Genomic DNA, 21,791 nt, shown 5'->3' on the forward strand with positions numbered 1-21,791 from the left:
GGAGCCAGAAAACTCATCGCAGCCTATATGGCAAGAAACCCTGTGGCAGGGGGACGTCTGTCCACAAGAGCCATCTGCAGCCACTGGAGGAAACTTCCTGCCCCAGGACTGCGAAAAGACCTGAATTTGGGAACCACCTGCACTACATAGCCATCACCCAAAACATAAAAGGTAGTATCTTGTAAACCTCCACCCTGTTGCTTGTTGAGAATCTCTCTCAACATCAAAAAAACCCAACAAAACCCAGCTTACTTCTCCTGTTCTGCTGCTCTAAAGAGCTCAGTCAGTTCAGACCACCAAGAAAAACAAAATGATGCAGAATAAATGGGCATAAGTCATCACTCACATAGGCCCAGAGAGAAAGTAATTGCCCAATAGCAAAAATGCTTTTTGTGAGAACTCTGAATATTGTATTATCCAACCATGTATAAGGGCCTCACAAAACACGTTGCTCAAAGTTCTGCTGAAACAATGCTAAACAATATTGGTGGCAAATTACTTACAGAAGGGTTAAAGGATGCTGGGAGGGGGCCACCATATCTAGTGCCAGAATACATTTGTTAAAACAACACAGCTGAAAGACCCCCAAGTACAACAAGGTGTCACCAGAGGTCCCTGTGGGAGCATGGAAACCGTAGAGCAACCTGGATTTGAATCGACCTGCACTCACCAAAGCACTTGCTACAAAGAAAGATGCCTGCAAAGGCAGGTTTGCGCTGAAATTTGTCACTGGGGTCAGCAGCAGCCTTGCCAACAGTGGCTGTTCCTCACAAAGCAATGGCCCCGCGAGCAAAAGGACTAAGATCAGAAGCGGTGAGGACAGTTCTGGTGAGGACACCTGTGCTCCTCACGCGGGGAGGAGGTCTTCTTCACGGTGCTTGTCATTCAGTCGGAACAACGGGAGAAGATTCTGACGACACCAACTACGCCTCTGCTTTGCCAGAGCAGCTCTTAAGTTCAGAGCGGTCAGGGTGTACTCTGGCACTGACCTGGCAAGCAGAGCTGGGCTTCAGGCTCTTTCAGATCCTCCAACCTGGACTTCCTTGGGGAAAAAAATAAAAAAGCCTCTTTTTGAGTGGGAGAGTGGCAGAGTGTTCATTTTAACTGGTTTGCATCTGGGCTGCTAACTACCTAATACAGGAACTGGGGCTTAATAGCAAGGAGAGTTTGTCATCCAACACAACAGAACGGCTCTAAGAATATCTCTTTAAAGATTTTCTAGGAAAGACATAGAACCTTCTATAGTTACAGAGCAACCACCTCCATCTTTGGGTCAAGGAGAAGGAACTAGAGGGAGGATAGAAAGGCGAAAGGCACACTAGAAAGGAAAGAGACACAGAAAGAAAAGTAGGGTAAATAAATTGTGGAGGAAAACAAGTGGGGGAAAAAATAGGAGAAACAGAACTGAGGACACGAATAAACATAACACAGATGAAATAGCACATGAGTGCTGTCATAATATTATTCTATGGTTCTGAAGCTCTGGGTCTCTGAAGGTGAATACAGAGAAATGTTTACTTTTGCTAAACTAATGTTTTTCCTAATCCCTACTGCACCATTTCCTTAGTCATCTAGCCAGAGAGGGTGGCTTTGCCATCCCAGGAACTGAACGTCCAGCTGCAAACAGGCAGATAAGGAATGAGCAGTCCAAGTTATAGATGGCTGGAGGGTCTTTTTCACACGAGCAGTGACAGCATGCTGGGACCATGTGTGGGTGTTTAGCTGCTCTGATGCTGCTGCATCTGATCCTTAACAGTTATCTAAATACTGACCACCCCCAAACTCTGCAATCACTCTTCTGCACTTGATTCATTTCCTTCTATATTCCGGGTAATGATGGGTCATGATGGGTGTTCTTTAAACGTCCAGTGTCTTTGAACCTTGTTACAGCTAAAAGGTAGGTCAGTCAGGTGTGCATCTTGCCTATTCAAGTGTTTCCTGAGCCATTAAGTAGTAAGTCCAGGACATGCAGATCAGGGCCCTTTCTCAGTATTGAGAATTAACTCACAGGAAGCACTGCATTTAAGGAATTAGTTTTGACAAACCAAAATGGCCTGCTGTTGCTCTTTTTCAAGTCAAGGGCAGAATTACCACTGACAGCAGCTGAGACGGGAATTCTCTGACTCAAGGTTATGCAGCTGCACACACAACCTGACACATCACAGCATACCGACCAGGACTGACCAGTTTGCTGGCTCAGGGAGCAATGCAGCCACATGAGCAAATGGTAGTCCATGGGCATGCAATTTTTTTTTTGGGGGGGGGAGGGGGGGGGAAGGGGGGAAAGGTGTTTGGGAGAAAGTCCAGGTAGGATTTTTCTTTTTCCAGCATACAGCACGGGCCACTTTTGCTGTGCTCCTCATTCAAGGGTAAATTAACATTTCTTTGGTGAAAAATGCACAGGGTTCATGTTTAGCCAGTTTAAAGAGTGAGTCTTCACTTTAAAGGGTAATTAATTCACAGATACCACCACTTCCTTCAGGCTACTCTTTAGCATGAAACTAATATTACTGGTGCAGTTGAATAAGCAAAATCATTTCTCCGAGCAGGGCAGGAGGGTGGGGAATCAGTAAAGCCCCACACATCCCTGCTAGCTGTTGGGTCAGCCTCCTTTCTTTCTTTTGTGCCTCTGCCTGGCTGCTGCAGGATGCAACACCTTGCTTTGTCTAGGGAGCAAGCGAGCGTTCAGAACAAATTACTCACAGGCTGCAGCTCCTGGCAAAGTCACCTTCATGCCGCATAACCCGCAGGTAGGCAGCGCTGCCCAGGGACTGCAGTTTACGAGGCAACTAGCTGAAACCCACTGCCCCAACTACTGCAATACTGCGGAGATATCTATACCCCGAGATCCCAGTTGGCCATAAAGGAGCTACCGGCGCAGCGGCTCATGTGCCCTATTGCTTTGAAGGATGAGAGCACCGTTGAGGCCTTGCAGTTTGATTTTGTACCTATGACAGACTGTGACAAAAGGCCAGCTTTTCTCTGCCGAGGGATTCTGATCTCTCTGTGTTCCTTCTACAGTCAAGGGAGAGAGAGGCTCCTTTAGAGGGCTGCTGAGAAGACTGTCTCAGCTTCCTTTAGTACCCTAGTCAACGTGCAAAGGCAACTAGCTTTCAAGTCACATCTCTAGAGTGTGACTTTTTGGTGCCTCCTCCAAATGTTTCTCACTCCAGTAATCTTCTTTTCTACTTCCAGAAACTGGGCAGGTTATTGCAGATTGCACTTCATCAAGTGATTTAAAGAGACCAGAGGCAAGCAGCAAGGTAGCAAGTATGTAATACTGAATTCCTTGGCTGCATCGTTCTCCCTGTCAGTTGCTATCTCAAGGCCTGCAAAGAACATCACTGTGCTCTAATCATTCATCAAGCTAGGCTACAAAGTTCTCCTTTTCAAAACTTAAATCAAAGCCTAGAAGAAAAAAAAAGATATTCATGCCAAACTTATCTGGACTCAGACAGGATTTCTTCTGAAACTCAAAACTGACAAACTACAGGGAGTTAAAACTTATTCTAGTCACACTACATCAGTCCCCAGGGAACACAAATGCATGCAGCATTCATGCTACAGTACAGAGCTCAGTACAGAGATCAGCTTTATTTTGCAGGAAGCAGAGTACAAATTATACTTTGCATTTGTCAGGTATAACGTTAAAATTGGAAAGAATGAAAAAAAAACGAAGCACAAAAACTGCATGGAGCAGTAAACATAAACTTTCCTTGGTAAATTTCTTTCATGGGTTATTCCCTGTGGAACTGGTGTTGAATTCTCCCTCCCCTGCTCAGGGCCAAAGGCAAGCCATCATCAAGCTGCCAGACTCACAGCCTGTACGCACTCAACCTGTACCATTACAGAGTCTCACAACAGTGTATCAGCTTACAAAGGAGTTCAATGCCTTAGCTAGAGCTAAGTTGATGACTGCTGCCTAAGAAAAGCATATCACATTTCCCCACTGATGTACCTAACAAGACAGAAGAAAGAAGATACAATTATTTCCTTCCTAAAATAGCATCATAGAGCTTTCCAGTTCTCTTGACTTGAATCTCTGTGAAGCCAGCTGCCTGCAGGAGATTGCTGTACTCTGCTGGTGTTCTTTCTTTTCCTTCAGTCTGTACCAACATATTCATTGAATATAGTTGGGTTTCTAAAGGTCCACTTTTATCTTCCTTCAGAAGTGATTCAACCAGCAGCACTCCACCACCTGGTTGAATAAAGACATATAAAACACATGCTGAGCTGTGAGACGATGAGGTAATTTTCAGCTGAGTTATTTTACAGGATCCTCACCTTTAGTTTCAGTTAGAAGCAGCCTTTAGGTTAAGTCATATTTCCACATCATAGAAGACAATAAAGACAATCAGATCATGCCTCTGCTTGACTACTTCAGCTACTTCAGTATGGAGGCTGAAGAGTGTGCTAAGGCTGGGATTAAAATTCTAGTTTCCCTCAGCTGAAATCCAAGGAGCTGGGTTTACTGATTTCACTGAAAACCAGTTTCTATTGGCTATACTTTCAAAGCTCTAAAGGTTCAATGACATGTTCAATGGGATTTCTCCTATGACCTGTGTATCTCAACACTGCCCCAAATCCCATTCATGTCGATCCTTATGCACCTGAACGTCAGGAAAGGGTTACAGATTCCTTGTGCGTTCAGAGAGAAGGTGACTAAAACTAGAAGCCAGATATGAGCATCTGCAATTGGATCTGGCCCTCTCTGGCTCAGCTGCACACCAATGAAGTGAAGGGCTAAACCAAAACACATCTGCACTGAAATCCTACCAGCCAAATTGCCCATTAAGACTAATCTGTTTTGTGTAACTGATAGATGAGAATCTCCGTTTTTCAAGAGCTCACACTTACCAGGTTTGCAAGCCTTGTGGACTTTTGCCAGCAGGTGCTTGCATTTGTCATCATCCCAGTCATGCAGTATCTTGGATAAAATATAGAGATCAGCTTCTGGAATTGAATCTTTAAAAAAATCTCCTGTAAAGTAAGAGTACGTGCATTATAGAAAATCCCAGAACACAGAGGGCTCAGTTAAGCAAGTATTTCCAGTTCTGTTTAGTCCTAAAGATTCTAACTTGCCATGTCGATGACCTAAGTTAGACAGTTAACAAAGTTACTGGGTAAAAGTCCTCGCATGGCACTGCATAGGGCTTTTTTGTTTTGTTCCTTGTCAGCCGGTAGGACAATTGAAGTGTTTAAATAGTAGATCATTTGAAATAATCATTGATGCACAGGGAAGCATCCCTTTGATGTTTTCTCTGAAGACATAGGTCTTCAGTTTCATAAAGCAGTAAAAAGAAGAGAAATTCTCACAATTTCTGTGAGGAACTCACAGAAAAAGACAGAATTTTCTTTTAGCTATACATGGTTTCAGTTTTTAGAAACGACCAGAAGATGTGGAACCTGCATAAATCCATAAGGAAAAATACACATCTCACACTTCTAGTACTGGCTACATGGTGACACCTTGTATTCAGCACCTGGTGTACTGTCTTCATCTTGCTTTGTCTTACCCAGTCGCATTTCCTCCTATCACTGGCACATGTAGCATTTCCCGTATATCTCCCTCACCCTTTTATACACTCCTTTCCCTCCTCAAAGCCCTCTTTCACTGTCAGAATTTGAAGCATTATTAAGTCATTCCAACATTTTGGAGACCTTTGAAATAATTAAAATCTAGATTTTCCTACATTCAGTTTCAGAGATGGTATAAAGACCAAGCAAGATCTGAAGACTGAGCAAAAGGCATTAGACTAGCTCACCTATGTTGAAAGCTTCAAGCGTTTGAGGACTTGGAAAGATAATAATCTGACCAGAGAAGCAAAAAGCCCTTGCTCAGAGCAGCCTGGTGTTCCATATAGCTGCCTGGAGGTTTACACAAGAGAAAAGGAGTAACATAGCACAACAGCTGTCCACAGTTGCAGGGGTTATTTTGCAGTGCTCTTGTTCTGAAGAAACAGAGTAATCTGCAGGAGTAAAGAGTTTCTGTGTCGCTTCATAATCATGTTCTCTCTCTTGAGGGAAGGTAGCTGGAGATGCACAACCAGGACAGCTGTGCTGTGGCAATAAATTGCAGATGTGAGCTATGAAGGATGCTGTTTGGGGAGAAAGAACTCGGAGACCCTGCCCAAGCAAGGAGGCCTGAACCTCAAATGAGGGACCTCCAAGAAGACACAAGGGGCTCACGAGCAGCTGCTGTGACAAAAAACTCCAGTAGAATTGCTTTTGGGAGTGTCTAAACACATTAAGAGCTCCTCTGCACACCTACCTTGGTGGTCAGTGCTCCTCCATTCTCTGAACACGCGAAAAACTCTTGAGGAAAAGGCTGGGAAAGCTGCTGCCCTTCTTCACTGTTGCCTTTCCAGGCAGATATTTCACAAGGCAAGGCGGTACAAGTGCACTGACAGTCACTAAACTCCCAGCCTCAACCAGCTGAGTGACCTGGCTTATGTGGCCTCTGTCACCCAGCGTACTCGCTTGTATCTGTGACCCCGCAGCCACATGCTCCTCCACCACACACCAGCACCCTTCCTTGCAGCGGCCGGCACTTACCTTCGTGGAAAGCGATCCGACGCTCCTCAGAAGGAACAAACCGCTCTTTGGCCGCTTGCACGACTTTCGGCAGGTCATAAATGGTGACCGTGGAGCTTGGGTACACAGAAACACACTCCTGGGCCAAAGCTCCTCCACCTCCTTTGAGGAGAGCAAAGGTGGTCAGTGCTGACACAAAACTGCCCTGTTCAGCAACGTGCCCGTGAAGTGACGCAGGCGGTGCTGCACTCAGCTTCATGGCACCTCGCAAGGTACATTTGTCCCCCGCCTGCCACCAAAAGGGAGGAAGAGGGACAAGCGTGTCCATGGCCTCTGTCTGCTCTGCAGGAAGCCCCTGGGCTCCTGGCAGCCAGGCCTGTGGGCTGAGTCCCCGTCCTGTACAGCTCTTACACAAGGACTGGATGGAGCCCGTGACGGCGCTTGTCGGGTCCCGTGAGTGCTGGCAACGATCGGTAGCGCTGGAGCAACGAGGTCCTTTGGGGTAAGAGGCTACAGACAGTCTCTCAGCCTAACGTCACTGAAGTGGAACAAGGAGCGAGGCTGGCAGCGTAAGGATGTGCCAAGCAAAGAAGGAAACAAATACCAAAAGCGGCCAAATAAACAGCCAACGAGCCACTCCTCAGACATATGAGATGCTGTAAAGAAAAACATGCAGCTTTCTAATGCTCTCCCTGCTCTCATATCTTCCTTTCCAACCTAGAGCCAAAAAGCAAAAGTCTCCCTTTGTTGCTGACAAGACTCTCAGATATGGCCTGCTTTCCACTGCTATTTCTTTTCAGCGCTCGTAAAAGGCAACAGTTCAGAGGCTTGTAAAAGAAGATCTACTGACACTCACCTCCCAGGTCATAAATCTGCCTGAAAGGGGAAAGGTCAAATGCAGCAAGAACATCTCTACCGCATATACGCCATATTGAGTTCTGGCCGGCCATGAACCTCAGCATTTCTTCTTCTGATCTGGTAATGCAGAGACAGCATGTGGAAAAGATGACTCACAATATCCTTGGTGATTCTTATCGTCCAACTCTTTATCAAGAGTTTTAGCTCAAACACTAATCTCCGATTCTGTCGACGCACAATAAATTCACTTTGCATACAAACCTACCTTAAGACTTAACTGTACCAGACAGGTAGTGCAATGCGTTCCTGCATCTGAATAGGGGATTAAGACTAGAGAGGAGCAACAGTGTACCACACTACTAATTTGTACGCTTCCAGGGGATTTTTCCTGCAACAACATTGCAACTGTGCCAAAGACATCCTGTGATGTTTTTCAGAACAGTAATTTTTGTATTTCTAATCAAAATATCAGAGAATACCTCAAAAACAGATATTCCTAAAAGGAAATGCTGCAAGTTACTTCAGATGAGTGGACTCTCACATGACCATGTTTAATTGTCCTGAATTGTGTTGCAAACTAGATACTTTTTCTATTTTAAGAAGAATAAAATTCCCATTTATATACTAATGATTACCTGTACATTGCTCCGAAAGGGTCTTTAGATGAAATGCCAAAAGCTCTTTCATATTGGTTTCTTCCTTCTCTAAAAGAGAAAAAACAACAAAAAAACACATTAATGTGGATTTCTTTATCCTTCCCCCCAGAAAAAAATTTGCAAAGTTAGTTCATTACTGGGCAAAGGAACTACCTTGGGCAAAAAATATGTCAGTGCGTTTGTAATGGCTGAGACCATTCTAACACCCTCATCTGCCACCCAAAAAGATGATAAAGCAAGGTATTTTTCAATTTTCAACAAGAATGTCTGGTTCTTCATAGGACTACATCTGTAGTAAAAGGGTGAGACTGGTACCCCCATGCGTCATGATCATCAGCTGCACAGACTGAAACAAGTGAGACTCCAGCCCAATCTACTCTTGCTCCTACCTCCTTCCACTTTTGCAATAGAAGTATGGTTACCTATAAGTCCTCATCATTTAAATTGCAGATGGCATCCTTCAACAAAAGCCAATGTAATGATCAAGCTCTTTCCTGAGAGCTACTAAAGATACAGATATCTGATTCCCAAATCTGCCCTACCAACAGCAATACCCCTGCCCCTAAGAACGCACATGTGCAGAAATGACAACAGCTAGTTCTTGCCAAGAACCAGCCAATGTCTTCCTTGCGCCTTTCCCCAACACACCGCTCACAGCAGCCTCACTCATGCGACAAAGCAGTCTGCCATAAGCAGTGCATAATGCTCATACTCTCCTCCTTACCTCACAGCATCCGTCAGGTAGTGCCAGCACAAATAGACTGTATTGGAGTAATACATCATAATATGACACTGAGACTTGAGACTTGATTTTGTAAGGTAGAGGTTGGAAATTTCTGTGTTTCTGTAGTAAGCTAAAAAAGATTAAATAAATATATTTGCTAATATGTATGCTATCACCTTGCCCAGCATGTTGCACAGCATGATATTTATCACCAAAAGAGGTCTACTTGTGGATCAAAATACCAAAAAAACAAAAGAGGCATACAGCAGAGTATACAGGAGTAGTATACGGACAGAGATAGAAACACGCTGCATTTACAATCAACCCTTTCAAGGGCTATATTCCAGGATAGATGGTAGCGGTGAAATCTGTGTTGCCCCATTCACTGTGGGGCCACAGTCTACCTACACTTACGCCAGCATCAAACATTTTTTCAGGGAAGAGAAAGAGGAAAGTCTTATGATTAGTGTCATCGTTTACCTATAAATTTTGCTTTCAGAAAAAGGTCTATGCTCTATTTAACTGAGAGGCCTTTGCAGACAAGTCTTTTTCTCAATGGTAAGGTAAGTAACCGGGACATTCAGGTCTCCGAAGTATAGTACCCTCCCCCTCAACACATACCTAACCCCTCTCAATGCTCTCGGGCAGGCCCTTCTGGAGGAGACCAACCCCCAGAGCACCCCGTGGAAATCATTCCCGCTTCCTCCAGCGCAACCCCAGTGGCATCACCCGCTCTGGTAATGTAAAGGACCCTGAGGCCTCAGCTTGCTCTGGGAAAGCAGCCTGAGGAGGAGAGCGCAGCCAGATGCTCCTGGGCTACCCATGCCTTGGGACATGTGCAGGGAAGACATATACAGAGAGAGGCGCGAAGGCCCGTGCTGCTCTCCTTGACACTGATGGACAGCTGCTGTAAGCCCTGAAACAGGGCGAGAGGACACAAGCCAGAGCAGGACACAAACCTGTAGGGCTTTCTTTACATCTTTAGTCAGGCTGACATTTGCTGCTGCTCTCTCAGCCAGAGAAGGGCTGCTGTTCCCAAGTGACAGTCTCTTTCTTCGAGCTGCAGTCATTGGCCTAATACTAGATATTCTCTCTCCCCACACACCTCGCTTTGCTTTTGAAACCATCAGAGCTTTCAGTCTTTTGGCTTCTTCCCCTTCTTCTGCCATTATTACCTCCTTCTCTCGTCACCTCTACCGCCAATAGCTTCAATCCCACGCAGGCATCCAGAAGTCTTTCCATCCCGGTGGGGCTGGTACCCAAGCGTGCAGCGATGGCATCTGAAGACAGGGGCTCTCCTGACTCCAGCAGTAGATCAAACACTCCTAACTCGCAGGCAGTAAACACAACCTGGAGGTAAAGAAAGGCACCGGGAGGGGAAGCGAGTCATGAGGAAGTGCCAAGGCCTATTGTATTTCTAAACATGCTGTACTGGAGAAAAATAAAAATCTATACATTTCATACATATCATGATTTTGATGAAAAAACCTTATTTCCAAGTCCAGTGATTAACCTGAAGTTGATCTGAGCACTGAAAATACCATGCACTGCTTGTAGTGCACTCTTTTCATTTCTCTTCCTTTGGCAGCTGAGGTTTTAACACTTGCAAAGGACCACGTTTTCAGACTAGATTTTATATGTAAATTCTCCCACCTGTACCTTAGCTTCAGTGTGCATCCTGACAACTATCTCTCTTGCTCTTTGCTTGGAGAGCACAAGCACAGCGCAGTGCGCTCTTCTAGCTAAAGATCTAACATGCACTACACTGAATCCTGGGGATTCTGAGGTGGCTTGCCGTGGGAAGCGTGTCAATCGTCCTGGGATAAACTCCCTGTGTACCAACTCCTGGAACAAGCCTGCATTCTTCAGACAAACATACGTAGCCTAAGTGTACACAGTGAAAATACCCGTCTTTGACTGTACATGGTCAGGTTCATAAATAACAGATTTCTGATTCACTGGTCATACAAACTCTCCTAAAACACTAAGGAATGCAGCAGCTCTAATTGGCTGTCTATATCTAGTGATTCGGTAACATCCATTAAGGTTTCTTTCCTCTTGTAAGAACATCATTTAAGCAGGATCTCAATGTTATTGAGATCATTTCTCAAAACATAATACCAGTGTGAATTTGGAAAGTATCTGGGCACTCATCTTTCTCCTCAAGCGATAAGAGTTGTCCTCATCCATTTTTTGCTGCTCTTCACTGGCAGCTCTCCCTTTCCAGAGTCTTTGAATAAGCAGCATTTGCACACTTAGCAGAGCATGCCTTCTGTTACCATGTGTGCCAAGGTTGCAGCAAAGGAAAATACTGATAACTAAATTGTGAATGAGGGAAAAAACCCACCAGATTGAAGTACAATAATTTTATGCCCTCCTGTGTCCACAGACATACATGCATGCACAAAAATCAGCAAACATTAAGGAAATTGAAACTACTAGTTCTGCCTCTCTGTCTTAATCAGATGCTGCCTGGAAGAGCGTTGTTATATCAGCCCAGGTTTCCTACACCTGAAAAGGAGGTAATATACAGAAGTTACCAAGTTTAGCTTGCTGCATAATATCTGCAGCCAAGCCTTGGAGGGGGAGAAAATCCTTCTTTGAGAGCATATTTGAAAAAACTTGCTGTTTGAGTGGCATGCCAGCAGAAGAAAAGGGTGATGCAAGCCAACCTTCTGTTTCCCAGACTTCAAAAATGAAAAGGCTAGAAGAAATCCTACTACCTAAGCAAACCGGCAAAGCTGAGGCAGTCAAACAGCAAGCCCTCAGCCATCACCACCTGCATTTTTAAAGCCTCAGGGAGACGGCACTTCTGCACATTCGAGCCCTCAAAGTTTATAGGGGTAGCAATAACTATTAGGTCCATTCTGAGGGGCCAGGGTCTCTCTCAGACCTTTTTACCTTCCAAATTCCCCTCATGCATACAATAAATTTAAATTCAGTGTACTATCAGGATGCTTTCTTATTGTTTTTTTTTTTCTCCAAAGAAAAAAGAGAAAAGGAGAATTTTCAAACACTCCCAACTCACAGGCAGTAAATATAACCTGGAGGTAAAGAAAGGCACCGGGAGGGGAAGCGAGTCATGAGGAAGTGCCAAGGCCTATTGAAAATTTCTTGAAAATTTCTTTCTGCATATTCTTAGACATCTATCCAAGACTGGTTTATATTTCTTACCTTTGAGACTAAAAATCCATTGGTGTATTGGAATATGATTTGAGGATAGTCAAGGTCTTCTGTGGAGCCCATCTTCTTTCTGTACTGAGGCAAAGATCCTCTCGCCCCCTTAATTTAAATAAGCTTCTTTCCACTAAGCACAGAGCACACCAGGTGAGCCACTTAATCTTATTGCTTCTGAGAAACACATCACTTTCAAAATACGTTGGCTACGTTCCTGGGCTTCTCCTAGGTTCAACGCTGTTTCTTTGGATACTTTGTCTTCAAATACAAGGCTCAAGAAGTTGTGCAGGCTAAAGTGGCATCTTCATTTCAGTGGTTAATTCCCACCCTACTGTTTCAGAAACAACCAAAAGCTTGTGATAAGCAAAAAAGAAATCACTGCAAACAGCATCAAGGACCTGAACTCAGTGCAATGTGTCAGAGCACAGCCGCCTTCTGGAGTTGTTCAAAAGCGGCTATGCTCAGTGGGGCTGCAATTCTGACGCTGAAAAAGATCCTTCAACTGCAAATCTTTATATATATATATATATGCATATCAGCCAGTCCAATGACCTTTGACACCAGAGGAATGAAGACAATTTGACAACGCACTTCTTCACACAGTATTTGCACATTTGCGGGAGTGAAGAATGAAGGAAGATCAGCTCCGTTGAGAATGGTCAGGGCACACTCCCAAACAGGCCCGTCAGCTCAGAGCACGTGAATTCAAGTCACCCCTCCCTCACCATGCACCAGAGGCATATACACAGCAATTACGTTGACCCAGCTGCAACACAGAGACATGTTGAGCCTTGGCTTCTGGATCGTGTGCCCAAGGCCTCCGACCTCATCACTGTGCAAGAAAAAGGACCCGCATAACTATTATGGAGTGAGCAAGAGCCATGGTGGAATGTATCCAAGAGCAGAGTCCACACAAGGAGCCAAAGGAGAAGAAAATATCCCACCACAGTCAGGCTCATGCTGAAACTTGCTGTGACATACACGGGTTGAGGTGACCCTAGGACCATTCTTTGGAGAAGCTAAGGGTCTGTTCGTTGTACTGCCCTTTCCATATTTTGCAGGGTCTTGATCCACGCAAAGTCTTAAAAGGCAACACTTATAAGACGGTTGCCAGTGGTGGCAGCCAGGGACGTCGTGCTTGTTATTTGCCTTGTTTTGGCTGAGCAACGTGCTCAGTACAGACAAGATATTCTACACTTTCCTGCTGGCTGGCATAGTCTTCCTTCTTTTCCTTGTAAAACTAACCAGGGACATGCAGAAAGCGCTTGTGGGAAAAGAATGAAATGACTGTAAAGTACTGGAAGTGGAAAGGAAGTAGTCCAAAAAAAGATTAGTCTTCATGCAGAACATACCTGACAGGCATTTTGACAGAAACTTAATGCCTTGAATTACTTTCCTAGACCTCTCTGCCATACTATTCATTACTCAAGCTCATAAATGCCTGCCATCTTGCCCTCAGCATTTTTGGGCAGAAGCATCAACTCTCAGGTGAGGGGAAACCCTTTCCATCAATGAAATACTCTTTCATAGTTATTACACCATTTAGTGACCATTCAGGCAACCACAGTAATTCAGACCATGATTCAGGTGGCATAATGATTACAAAACATTAGAAAACAGCAGTTTTTCAGTGATAGCTTTTCTGTATGTTTCAGCAATACAGTTAATACAAAAGGCAAAACTTGAGCAATACAGTGATTAATGCATGAGTGTAAACACACATTTTGTGTGTTTTAAGCTTGGTGTATCTTTAAAGACTTGCACTTCACAATGTTGTTCCAACACAACATTTAGGAACTCTTCCTTTCCTAGGAAATAGGATGTATATGCTACTGCTGAAGGCTGGTGTTATGATTCTCTTTTGATCCTGACTCATTGTAGAACAATCAGGCTACTATGCAGTTTTTCAGATGTTCTTTCTGGTCACACTGTAGATGCATGGAAACTTTCCCAACAGATAGGTTCTACTATGTAAACTTTTGAGAATCCTAATTTTATATACTAGCCCTTAAATTTCAGTGAACATCTTTTTAAATTTGTTTTAGTCAGTAATGAAATAATAGCCTACTTCACAACTAATCAAGAGTTCATAGAAGTTAGCTAATCAAATGCTACAGTTATTCAACCTTTTTTCCTTCTGCAAGCAATTCACAAACAGCATGTTTTCTGTGTTTTAAAACCATGGGGTCTCCCATGTCACTGAAATGCTAAACATAAAAAAGTCCACACTTAGTGCATATGCAGAAGGAAATTCTTAAATAGAAACTGTGATACTACAGTAACCTAGACACAGTGGTAGGTGGGGAAGATGTCCATTATCAATGTAGATACACACCTGAACTTGCAGTCCAGGTTTTTCCCTCAGATAAACCTTATCTCATTAAATATAAGCCGTACAATGACTGAAGCACAGATTCCACAGTCACTCTTAGAGAGAATTGTTGTGATTTCCAGTATCCATGGTACAAAAGAGAGAGACTATTAGCATCTAAACTGGACAGAACTGTGAAGTGTGTTGCATTAGTTAGGTAGTTGCATTAGTTAGGCAGTAGCAATGGAATTACAGGCTATATTGTCCAAGAGGAGGAGTTCTAAGTGTTTTTACAGTTTGGGATTTGCTGTAGCTTTTCAGTTCATCAAATTCATTCCAAAGACAATCCTACAGAGGAAGAAATCTTTAAAAGTTTTCAGTAACTCTCTGTCCGTATAGACAGCAAGGTCAACTGCTTTCCCCCAGTAGTTTTTTTCTCTCCTCCAAATTCAAGGCACAAATTGCTCTTAGATAAAAATAATTAGCCAAAATCTTAGATAGTTGTAAGAAGGCAAAAATATACTTCTGAAAAAGGCCATTTCTACAACTCTGCCTGCTACTTGAGAAATATCACAGCAAACTGGTGGAATTCTGCACAAGAATAAAGATTTCCTGTCCCCAGGAAAATTGATTTCATACCAGCCATTCAGCCGCAGGCCATTAGCTGCACTGGAAGTAAATACTCTCAGAACTAACGTATACATTTCTCTTCACTTAAGCTAAACAAAACAACTCCAGGAAGAGCTAGCTGCTGCTCACCAGCTTATAGACTTCTTTGGTTCAGTCAGAGGGATATTCAGATATTACAATGACATTTAGTATAGCTGCATTAAAGGTTCATCTAAGTGTGAAAACACTCAACCCTTGATTTTTATAGCTTTGTCTAAGTAACCAGATGGTTAGGTGCACAATTAATAGACTAAGGTGTCCCTGCAGGGCATAAATGCACTTTACTTAAGACTAAGTTACAGGGTAAGAGGAGCTCTGGTTATAAAATGAGCACACAGTTGATTAAACCTGCTTGAAGTATTTTTTCATTATGACTAAATCTGTCTGTTGAGGACATCAGATGTAATCATCTAATGGGATTACTACCAGTAGCGAGATGCAGAGGAGGAAGGTTGCGAATAACCCATACCAGACCGATGAGAAGCCACACATAGTGTGTTGCTGTTTCCAAATAAACTGTTGCAGAGGCTTAAAGTCTAAGCTTCTTTTAATCTACAAATGCATTTGTGAAGATGAAATTGCAATTGATTTCCTTCTCCGAAAACCCCATCAAGGTTTTTTGTCAGAGTGCTTAAATCGCATACACTCTAAAGCTGTTGCTTTATCTCCAAGGTTCTGTTTGGATGATTGAACTCATCTTTGTTTCAGTGACTTACTACAAACAAATACTACACAAAAAATAGTTACATAATTTTTGCATAATGCAAAGTTAAAAGTGATCTAAGAATAAAGCAAATTTAAAGTGAAATTAATGCACCTGTCAGTGAGAAATGACAGGTAACATCACATTTTTATATATGTAATTTTCCCTATAAGCAACACGGACAAATCTCAGGGAAGTGACAAAGATAATAAGCTTCAGTAATGTCAATATGGAATAGTGAGCTGTGCCCACTCTCACTATTAAGCCTCTAAGCATGGCCAGGGTAAATCAGATGCAAGTTGGCCAGAAAGTTCATTAAGAGAATACAGTTTGTGCTTTTTTTTTTTTTTTTTTTTTCCAGATCCTAATAAACCCTAGGACTCAGTATCATATTTTTTCTTTGATATAAAATGTCCACCTTATACAAAGTTTTCATTCTCTTCTTTATAAATCTTCTTATGTTTCACAATAGATGTGTTTCCTTAGCAACATGAGTATAGCTTCTGTCAGATTTTGAGACTAATATTAGTTTTTATGTTTACATCACATGTACTACTGGCAGACATCGGGAGCAGGCAGGAAATCCCACGTACCCAACGCAGTCTCTGAAAAAACTCTCCCTTGGCTCTAGTTTTCCCTTTAGTAAGAACTCTGACAGAACGTCTTTTAAGACTAACACTAGCAATCCAAAGTTTTTCCTGTGTTCATTTCCTGGCCTGCAGAGAATCCCTCAACAAATATTTCAACCAAATAGCCAGTCATTAAGATCCATGTCAGAAGAATGCCTCTGTGGAAAAGAGGCATAAGCTACGTGAGGACAGACAGGTTTGTTAGCTAAAAAATGATACAGGCTGAAAGTTTAAAAAGAGACAGAAATGCAAAAAAAAAAAAAAAAAGTGGGACAGCAGTTGAGGTAGGCTTTCATGCTGGAGTTGACTTGCTCCATCAAACATCACAAGGGTAATGAGGGGACACACCACCCAGTTTGCATAGGCCATTTCATATTTGCTAATCTGTCATTCCTCTCCTTTATTGCTTCAATGGAGAACTTCAGAGGGAAGCCTCTCTCCAGCTCGGAGGGGCAAGCACCCCTACAGCCCTTTCCCTTGATGGCTCACCTCGGACATTTGTTATAGCCCTATGCTGCTTGCAAGCCATGTCTGTTGCAGTGAGCAGAAGAGACTTCACCAGACCTTCTGTTTATCAATTAAGACAGAAAGCAATGGGCATTGCTAGCACTTCCTTTTACTTGGCAATTCCTCGGAGCACTTAAAAACACAGGAACAGAGTTGTACACAGAATTGCAGGGAAAGACCCAGGTGACCAGCTCTATCAGGCACTCGGTGGGCAGATGGAGTCAGCTAGATGGAAGTGACTGTGCTGCTCCAACAAGGTTATCCCTTCATGCTGTCCTATAAATCACCTAGTTGCAAAGAGAGTACTCCCGAGCATCCCGCCCAGACCACGTTTACCTAGAGGTCACTTGGCAGCCACTGAGGTATATACGCGACTATATTAAGTATCAACTCAAAAATGGTTCTAACCAGGCAGTCTAAGGCCTGCAAAAGTTTTTTTTAACTTACTCCTATAGCAAAGTATTTGTTTGAGCTAATCTACGAATTTATTGCGAGGCAGCAGGAGATGCATTCAGGGGATAAGGCATGTGAGGGAGAACAAGACCAAATTCATTTTCTGTACCGTGATTAAGAAAGGATAGCACATACAATTTCAAACAAGCCTTGAGAACACAGTACCAGACCAAGTGCAAAAAATAGATACACACTTGCTTTTAAAAACAATAAAACAATGCTTACCGATGTAGGAATACAAGATACCAGAGGGATCATTTCTGCATACCCAATTCAGAAGTAAGGATCAAGTGCAATTGATTCCATTGCTGCTTTATATACGCTCTACAGACATCTCTGAATTTATTGTGCCAAAGCAGGAGAAACACTGTGCAAATAACACGTTCACAGGGAGAGGAAGGGCCAGATCAACAGAACGCATCTTAATCTTAAGGAAATGGGTGTTGTGTCCAAATTATAACCAAGCCTCAAAGGTGGAGTACCAGACCAAAAACTCAGGCAATAGAGATATTTCCCTTTGATTATAATGAAATAATACTTAGGTGTATAGCAACGCAAGGCATCAGTAGTCAATTCTGCACACCCAGTTAGGAAGTAAGGCACCTGCCAAATCAGCTGATTTAACCGCTCCCTTGCATAGAACCTAACATCTCTGTCTATTTTATCACGTTATCAAATATGAGCAACTGCAACAGTTTCTTACACAGCCCTACACGTGAAGTCAAGTACTGCGCTAAAGCTGCTGCTACTCTGATGTCCAGATAACATTGACATTAACTATCATTAGTTTGTGTTTATACCCTTTGGTTCCCTGGAACAATCTTGTGTTTGTAACTTTGGGAGGCACTGCCAAAATCCACATTTTCTCTAACAACTTTCAAGATGAAGCTTCCAGAGAACATATCTAATGTTTTATTTCCACAACCTAATTATACAAACGTCCTTGTCCTAAGTCACCAAACAGCCTACTCTACAAAAGTAACAATCAATTAGAAGAAATATGGGTATGGTCATGGCTTTGGTAACTACCTGTTAGTAACATACTAGTTGTATTACCGGAAGTAATTGATATTATCAAAATTTATTTGCCACAGTATTAGCAGCTGGAAAGCACCCAAAACAATAACACATGAGGACTTTGCCTTGCTTTCTGGTGGGAAATTCTAGTTCCTGTTAAAAAAAGCTGCTTTCTGAGTCACCTAGTGTAGGTTGAGGCTAGTGTAGGTTTGTCTTTGGTAAGTATTAGTTGCTAAGCCTTATACTCTTCAGCTTCCTTAACATTCATACCAGAACCTGTGACTGTAACACTCTTTTAAGTGCTCTAAATTTACTAAATAAAACACCCAATTGTGTGGATTACTGGAACTGGTCCATTAATTAGATCAAAGTTTGCTGATCAGAGTTTGAAGTCAATTTCAAAACAGGACGTTGTTTTAAAGTGACTAAGATGTCAAAGGACAGACATTAAATACATATCTGCTCATATGAACTCAAAGTAACTCAGACATACTCTGAAACGGAATGAAAAGAAACCTAGTTTTATCTGCTTTTAGTTTGTCAGCTTCTGAAAGTCAGTCTTACATATCCATGCAGTTGGGTTAGATTTAAGAATTCAGTGTAACAGTATTCTTCCAGAGGAGGAAAAATATCAGTAACTTAAGTACTTAGGTTTCAAGACCTAATACGTAGCCTTGCTGGTGTGCTAGGTGTTTTCTTGAAAAACAAAGACTCCCAGAAGATATTTCATAGAGAGGTACTGACTCACCATCAGCATGGAACAAAGAACAATTGATTACCATCAGAAATAATGACCTTCAGCATATTGCATCACGTGAGGATTTTGCAGTAGTGCAAACAAGCACCTCAGCCAAAATAAAAGCCTGAACAGATGACGTTGAGCAGGGTGTAATTTACGTTTGTGAGACAGTATTAGTAGATGAGAATTTAAAATCTCTTCAAGCTTCCTTGCAGTTCAAAGCCCATCATTAATGAAGACAGCAAAGCAACAACTGGAGACAAACAGTGGTACCCACTGCTGTTCCAGAATACAGCCACACTACTGCCATCAAATTAACTTGACTTGTGGGAAGGTACCTGAATGGCTTTTATACCAGCAGGCTGGCCTGCGCTGTAGCGGGCCGCTTGCAGCATGACAGCGTTGAACTATGGGCGTAACTATCAAGCCTGCACATAGTCAGCTAGACCAGAACTTGTCTCGTCCTGGGTTACCAAGAGAAAGAACAGCGCAAGTTTTAGTTACGGACTAGACAAAAGACTGTCTAAAAAGATGCACCACACCAGTCAGTGAGCTCACACATGGTTATCTGGCAGCCCAAGTCACTGTAGGATCCTAATTTTTCTGGAGTCCATATCACTGTGCATCTCACTAAGTGACTGACAACCTGAACCTTCATAGAATCGTTAAAAAAAGAAAAGATGAATTTCAAGGGGAGTAGCTGCACGATCGTAAAACAGCTCACTCACATTTGGCATTTGATCTAGCCACTAAGTTAAGGGAATAATACCTGGCAGATCAATGAATTTGTTTCTGAAATCTCTAAAGCAACAATACAAAGCCAGAACATTCCTCAGACTGACACTGCTTCCTCTGCCTTGGAGGGATATTAGACTTTGGAGGTAGAGGTCTGGAGGAGAGAAAGGAACCCCCCCCCCCCCCCCCCCACACACACACACACCCCAAAGTCCATTTCAGCAGCTTCAGCATTGAAAAGTTTTTGGAGAACTTTGAGAACACAGAGAACTGTGAAGTGTTAGACTAGATAAAACTGCATTGAGCATTTACTGGCTACTTTAAGAACTAGGAGCTTTAAAAGGTTTTGATTGCGTTGGGTTGAGTTGGTTGGCAAAATGAAAGAAGACTTTTCCCAGATTCCCTCTGCATCTTGAAAAGTAAGTACTGCAAGCAGCTTTAAGGCTCTTTCAGGCTTTTCCTGAAGCTGCCATGAAAAAGAAAATAGAAGGTTGCGCACCATTAAAAAAAGTCACCTTACATTAATGCGCTTTTAGGATATTATATGACGCCAATACTGGAAATAGTGTGTTAGGTTAAATGATTAATAATCTAACAGCTAAGACTGTGTCTGTAAGAAGCTATTAGGGAAAGAACTCCCCCTCCCGCCCCCAGTCTAGATTCATCTTCTCTGGCCTCAGCAATTGCCCCAGACATCATGAAAGCTTGTGGAATACAATCATCTGAGGAGAGGGATATCAAACCTGCTTTTGATAGTCTTTCACTCCAGAGAAGGCACCAAGCACTGCCTTTTTTCCACATAAACTAACAAAGCTGTTGGATTTTTCCAGCAAGACTTGTGAACACTTTTGGTGATTGCTACTGCCTTAGCGGCTTCCAGACTTGACAATGACACTGCATTCATGTCTGCATTCCAGACATTATAAACTAGACTCTCCCTGGTTACTTGATATGTATCAAGTTTATTCTGAATCAAGAGCCCCACCCAGTAAGTCAACCCCAGAGGAAATCCACAGACTATACTGAACTACTATACTAGTAAGACTCCTAATCCTGAGCTCAAAGACACTGTTATTGACAGTCATTACTTCATTCCCTATCAGGACTGCAGAGGGAACGAAACACCTTTTTAATACGTGGTATTTGGACGGGAAGTTACCAGGGATGGTGTGTCAGTACTTAAGAGCAGGGTAAGCAGCATCACATGCATTTACAAACAGGTGTCCTACAAGCCTTATCAAACAGTTGCAATCAACATTACATTGGATTTTCGCTAAATCATTACCAAAGATGAACCTAGGTTCAGGTAGGTGGGATTTTTTTTTTTTAAACAAAGATTGTGGAAACATGAACTCTCCATAGGAGGCAACTGCTTAGAACTCAAGAAGTTAATGGTACAGAAGTGATCTGATAAATCAGGTCTCAGCCTCCAAGATATTAGTGCAGTTCACAGGAGCCTACAAAAACTTGAGAGGTGATAAAATTAACTGGTGGGCTTCAAAAACATGAATTACCAGGAGAAGAAAAGAATGCTTATCCTTTCTTTCTGCAGCTAGAGACTACAAAGATTTCAGCAGCGTAGTCTAGTAAGAAATAAGTCTAAACTCCACATAGGTTCAATGAAACCAGCACAGTCGAATTCAGCTAGCTGGGAACCAAGCTGAGGTGAATGTGCTGCTCAGGCACTCCAGGAAGGGGATGCACCTTGATTTTTTGTATCAGTGTGAGGAAAATGGCATTTCAAGACGGTAGGTAAAAATCACAAACCCTGATAAACTAACATTTGACATAGCCGTACGTCACAGGACCATCAGGAACAGTAGCTGAGCTTCACTGATCAAACATCAAGTGATTTTTTTTCAAGAAACACCAAGCAGGTTTTCATATGATATATTTCTGTAGATTTTAATATACTGACATATGAAAACAGCCATTTCAGTTCACCGGAAACAAATTTTTTAACTTTACCATAAAAAGGCAAAATAAACTCTTTCACTATAATGTTATAGCTTTCAATATTCCTGAGCTGCATTTCAGAAGCAAAAGTATTCTTAAATTGATTTAACAAGAGACACTGCA

The 21,791-nt window shown here is 42.6% G+C and overlaps 1 protein-coding gene across 1 annotated transcript; it reads right to left on the bottom strand.

The window, feature by feature from the left end:
• Positions 1-3,576: 3,576 nt before the first annotated feature.
• ASMT (acetylserotonin O-methyltransferase) lies at positions 3,577-15,731 on the bottom strand. The gene is made up of 8 exons (XM_009666435.2): positions 11,947-15,731; positions 9,948-10,122; positions 8,773-8,902; positions 8,028-8,096; positions 7,391-7,509; positions 6,556-6,696; positions 4,858-4,980; positions 3,577-4,198 (listed from the first exon to the last, which is right to left on the bottom strand). Exons 1-8 carry the CDS (start codon positions 12,016-12,018, stop codon positions 3,987-3,989), a joined length of 1,041 nt encoding a protein of 346 aa, XP_009664730.2. The 5' UTR covers positions 12,019-15,731; the 3' UTR covers positions 3,577-3,986.
• Between the last annotated feature and the right edge of the window lie 6,060 nt (positions 15,732-21,791).

The sequence above is a fragment of the Struthio camelus genome, chromosome 1, assembly GCF_040807025.1.
Source record: "Struthio camelus isolate bStrCam1 chromosome 1, bStrCam1.hap1, whole genome shotgun sequence".
Lineage (NCBI taxonomy): Eukaryota > Metazoa > Chordata > Aves > Struthioniformes > Struthionidae > Struthio > Struthio camelus.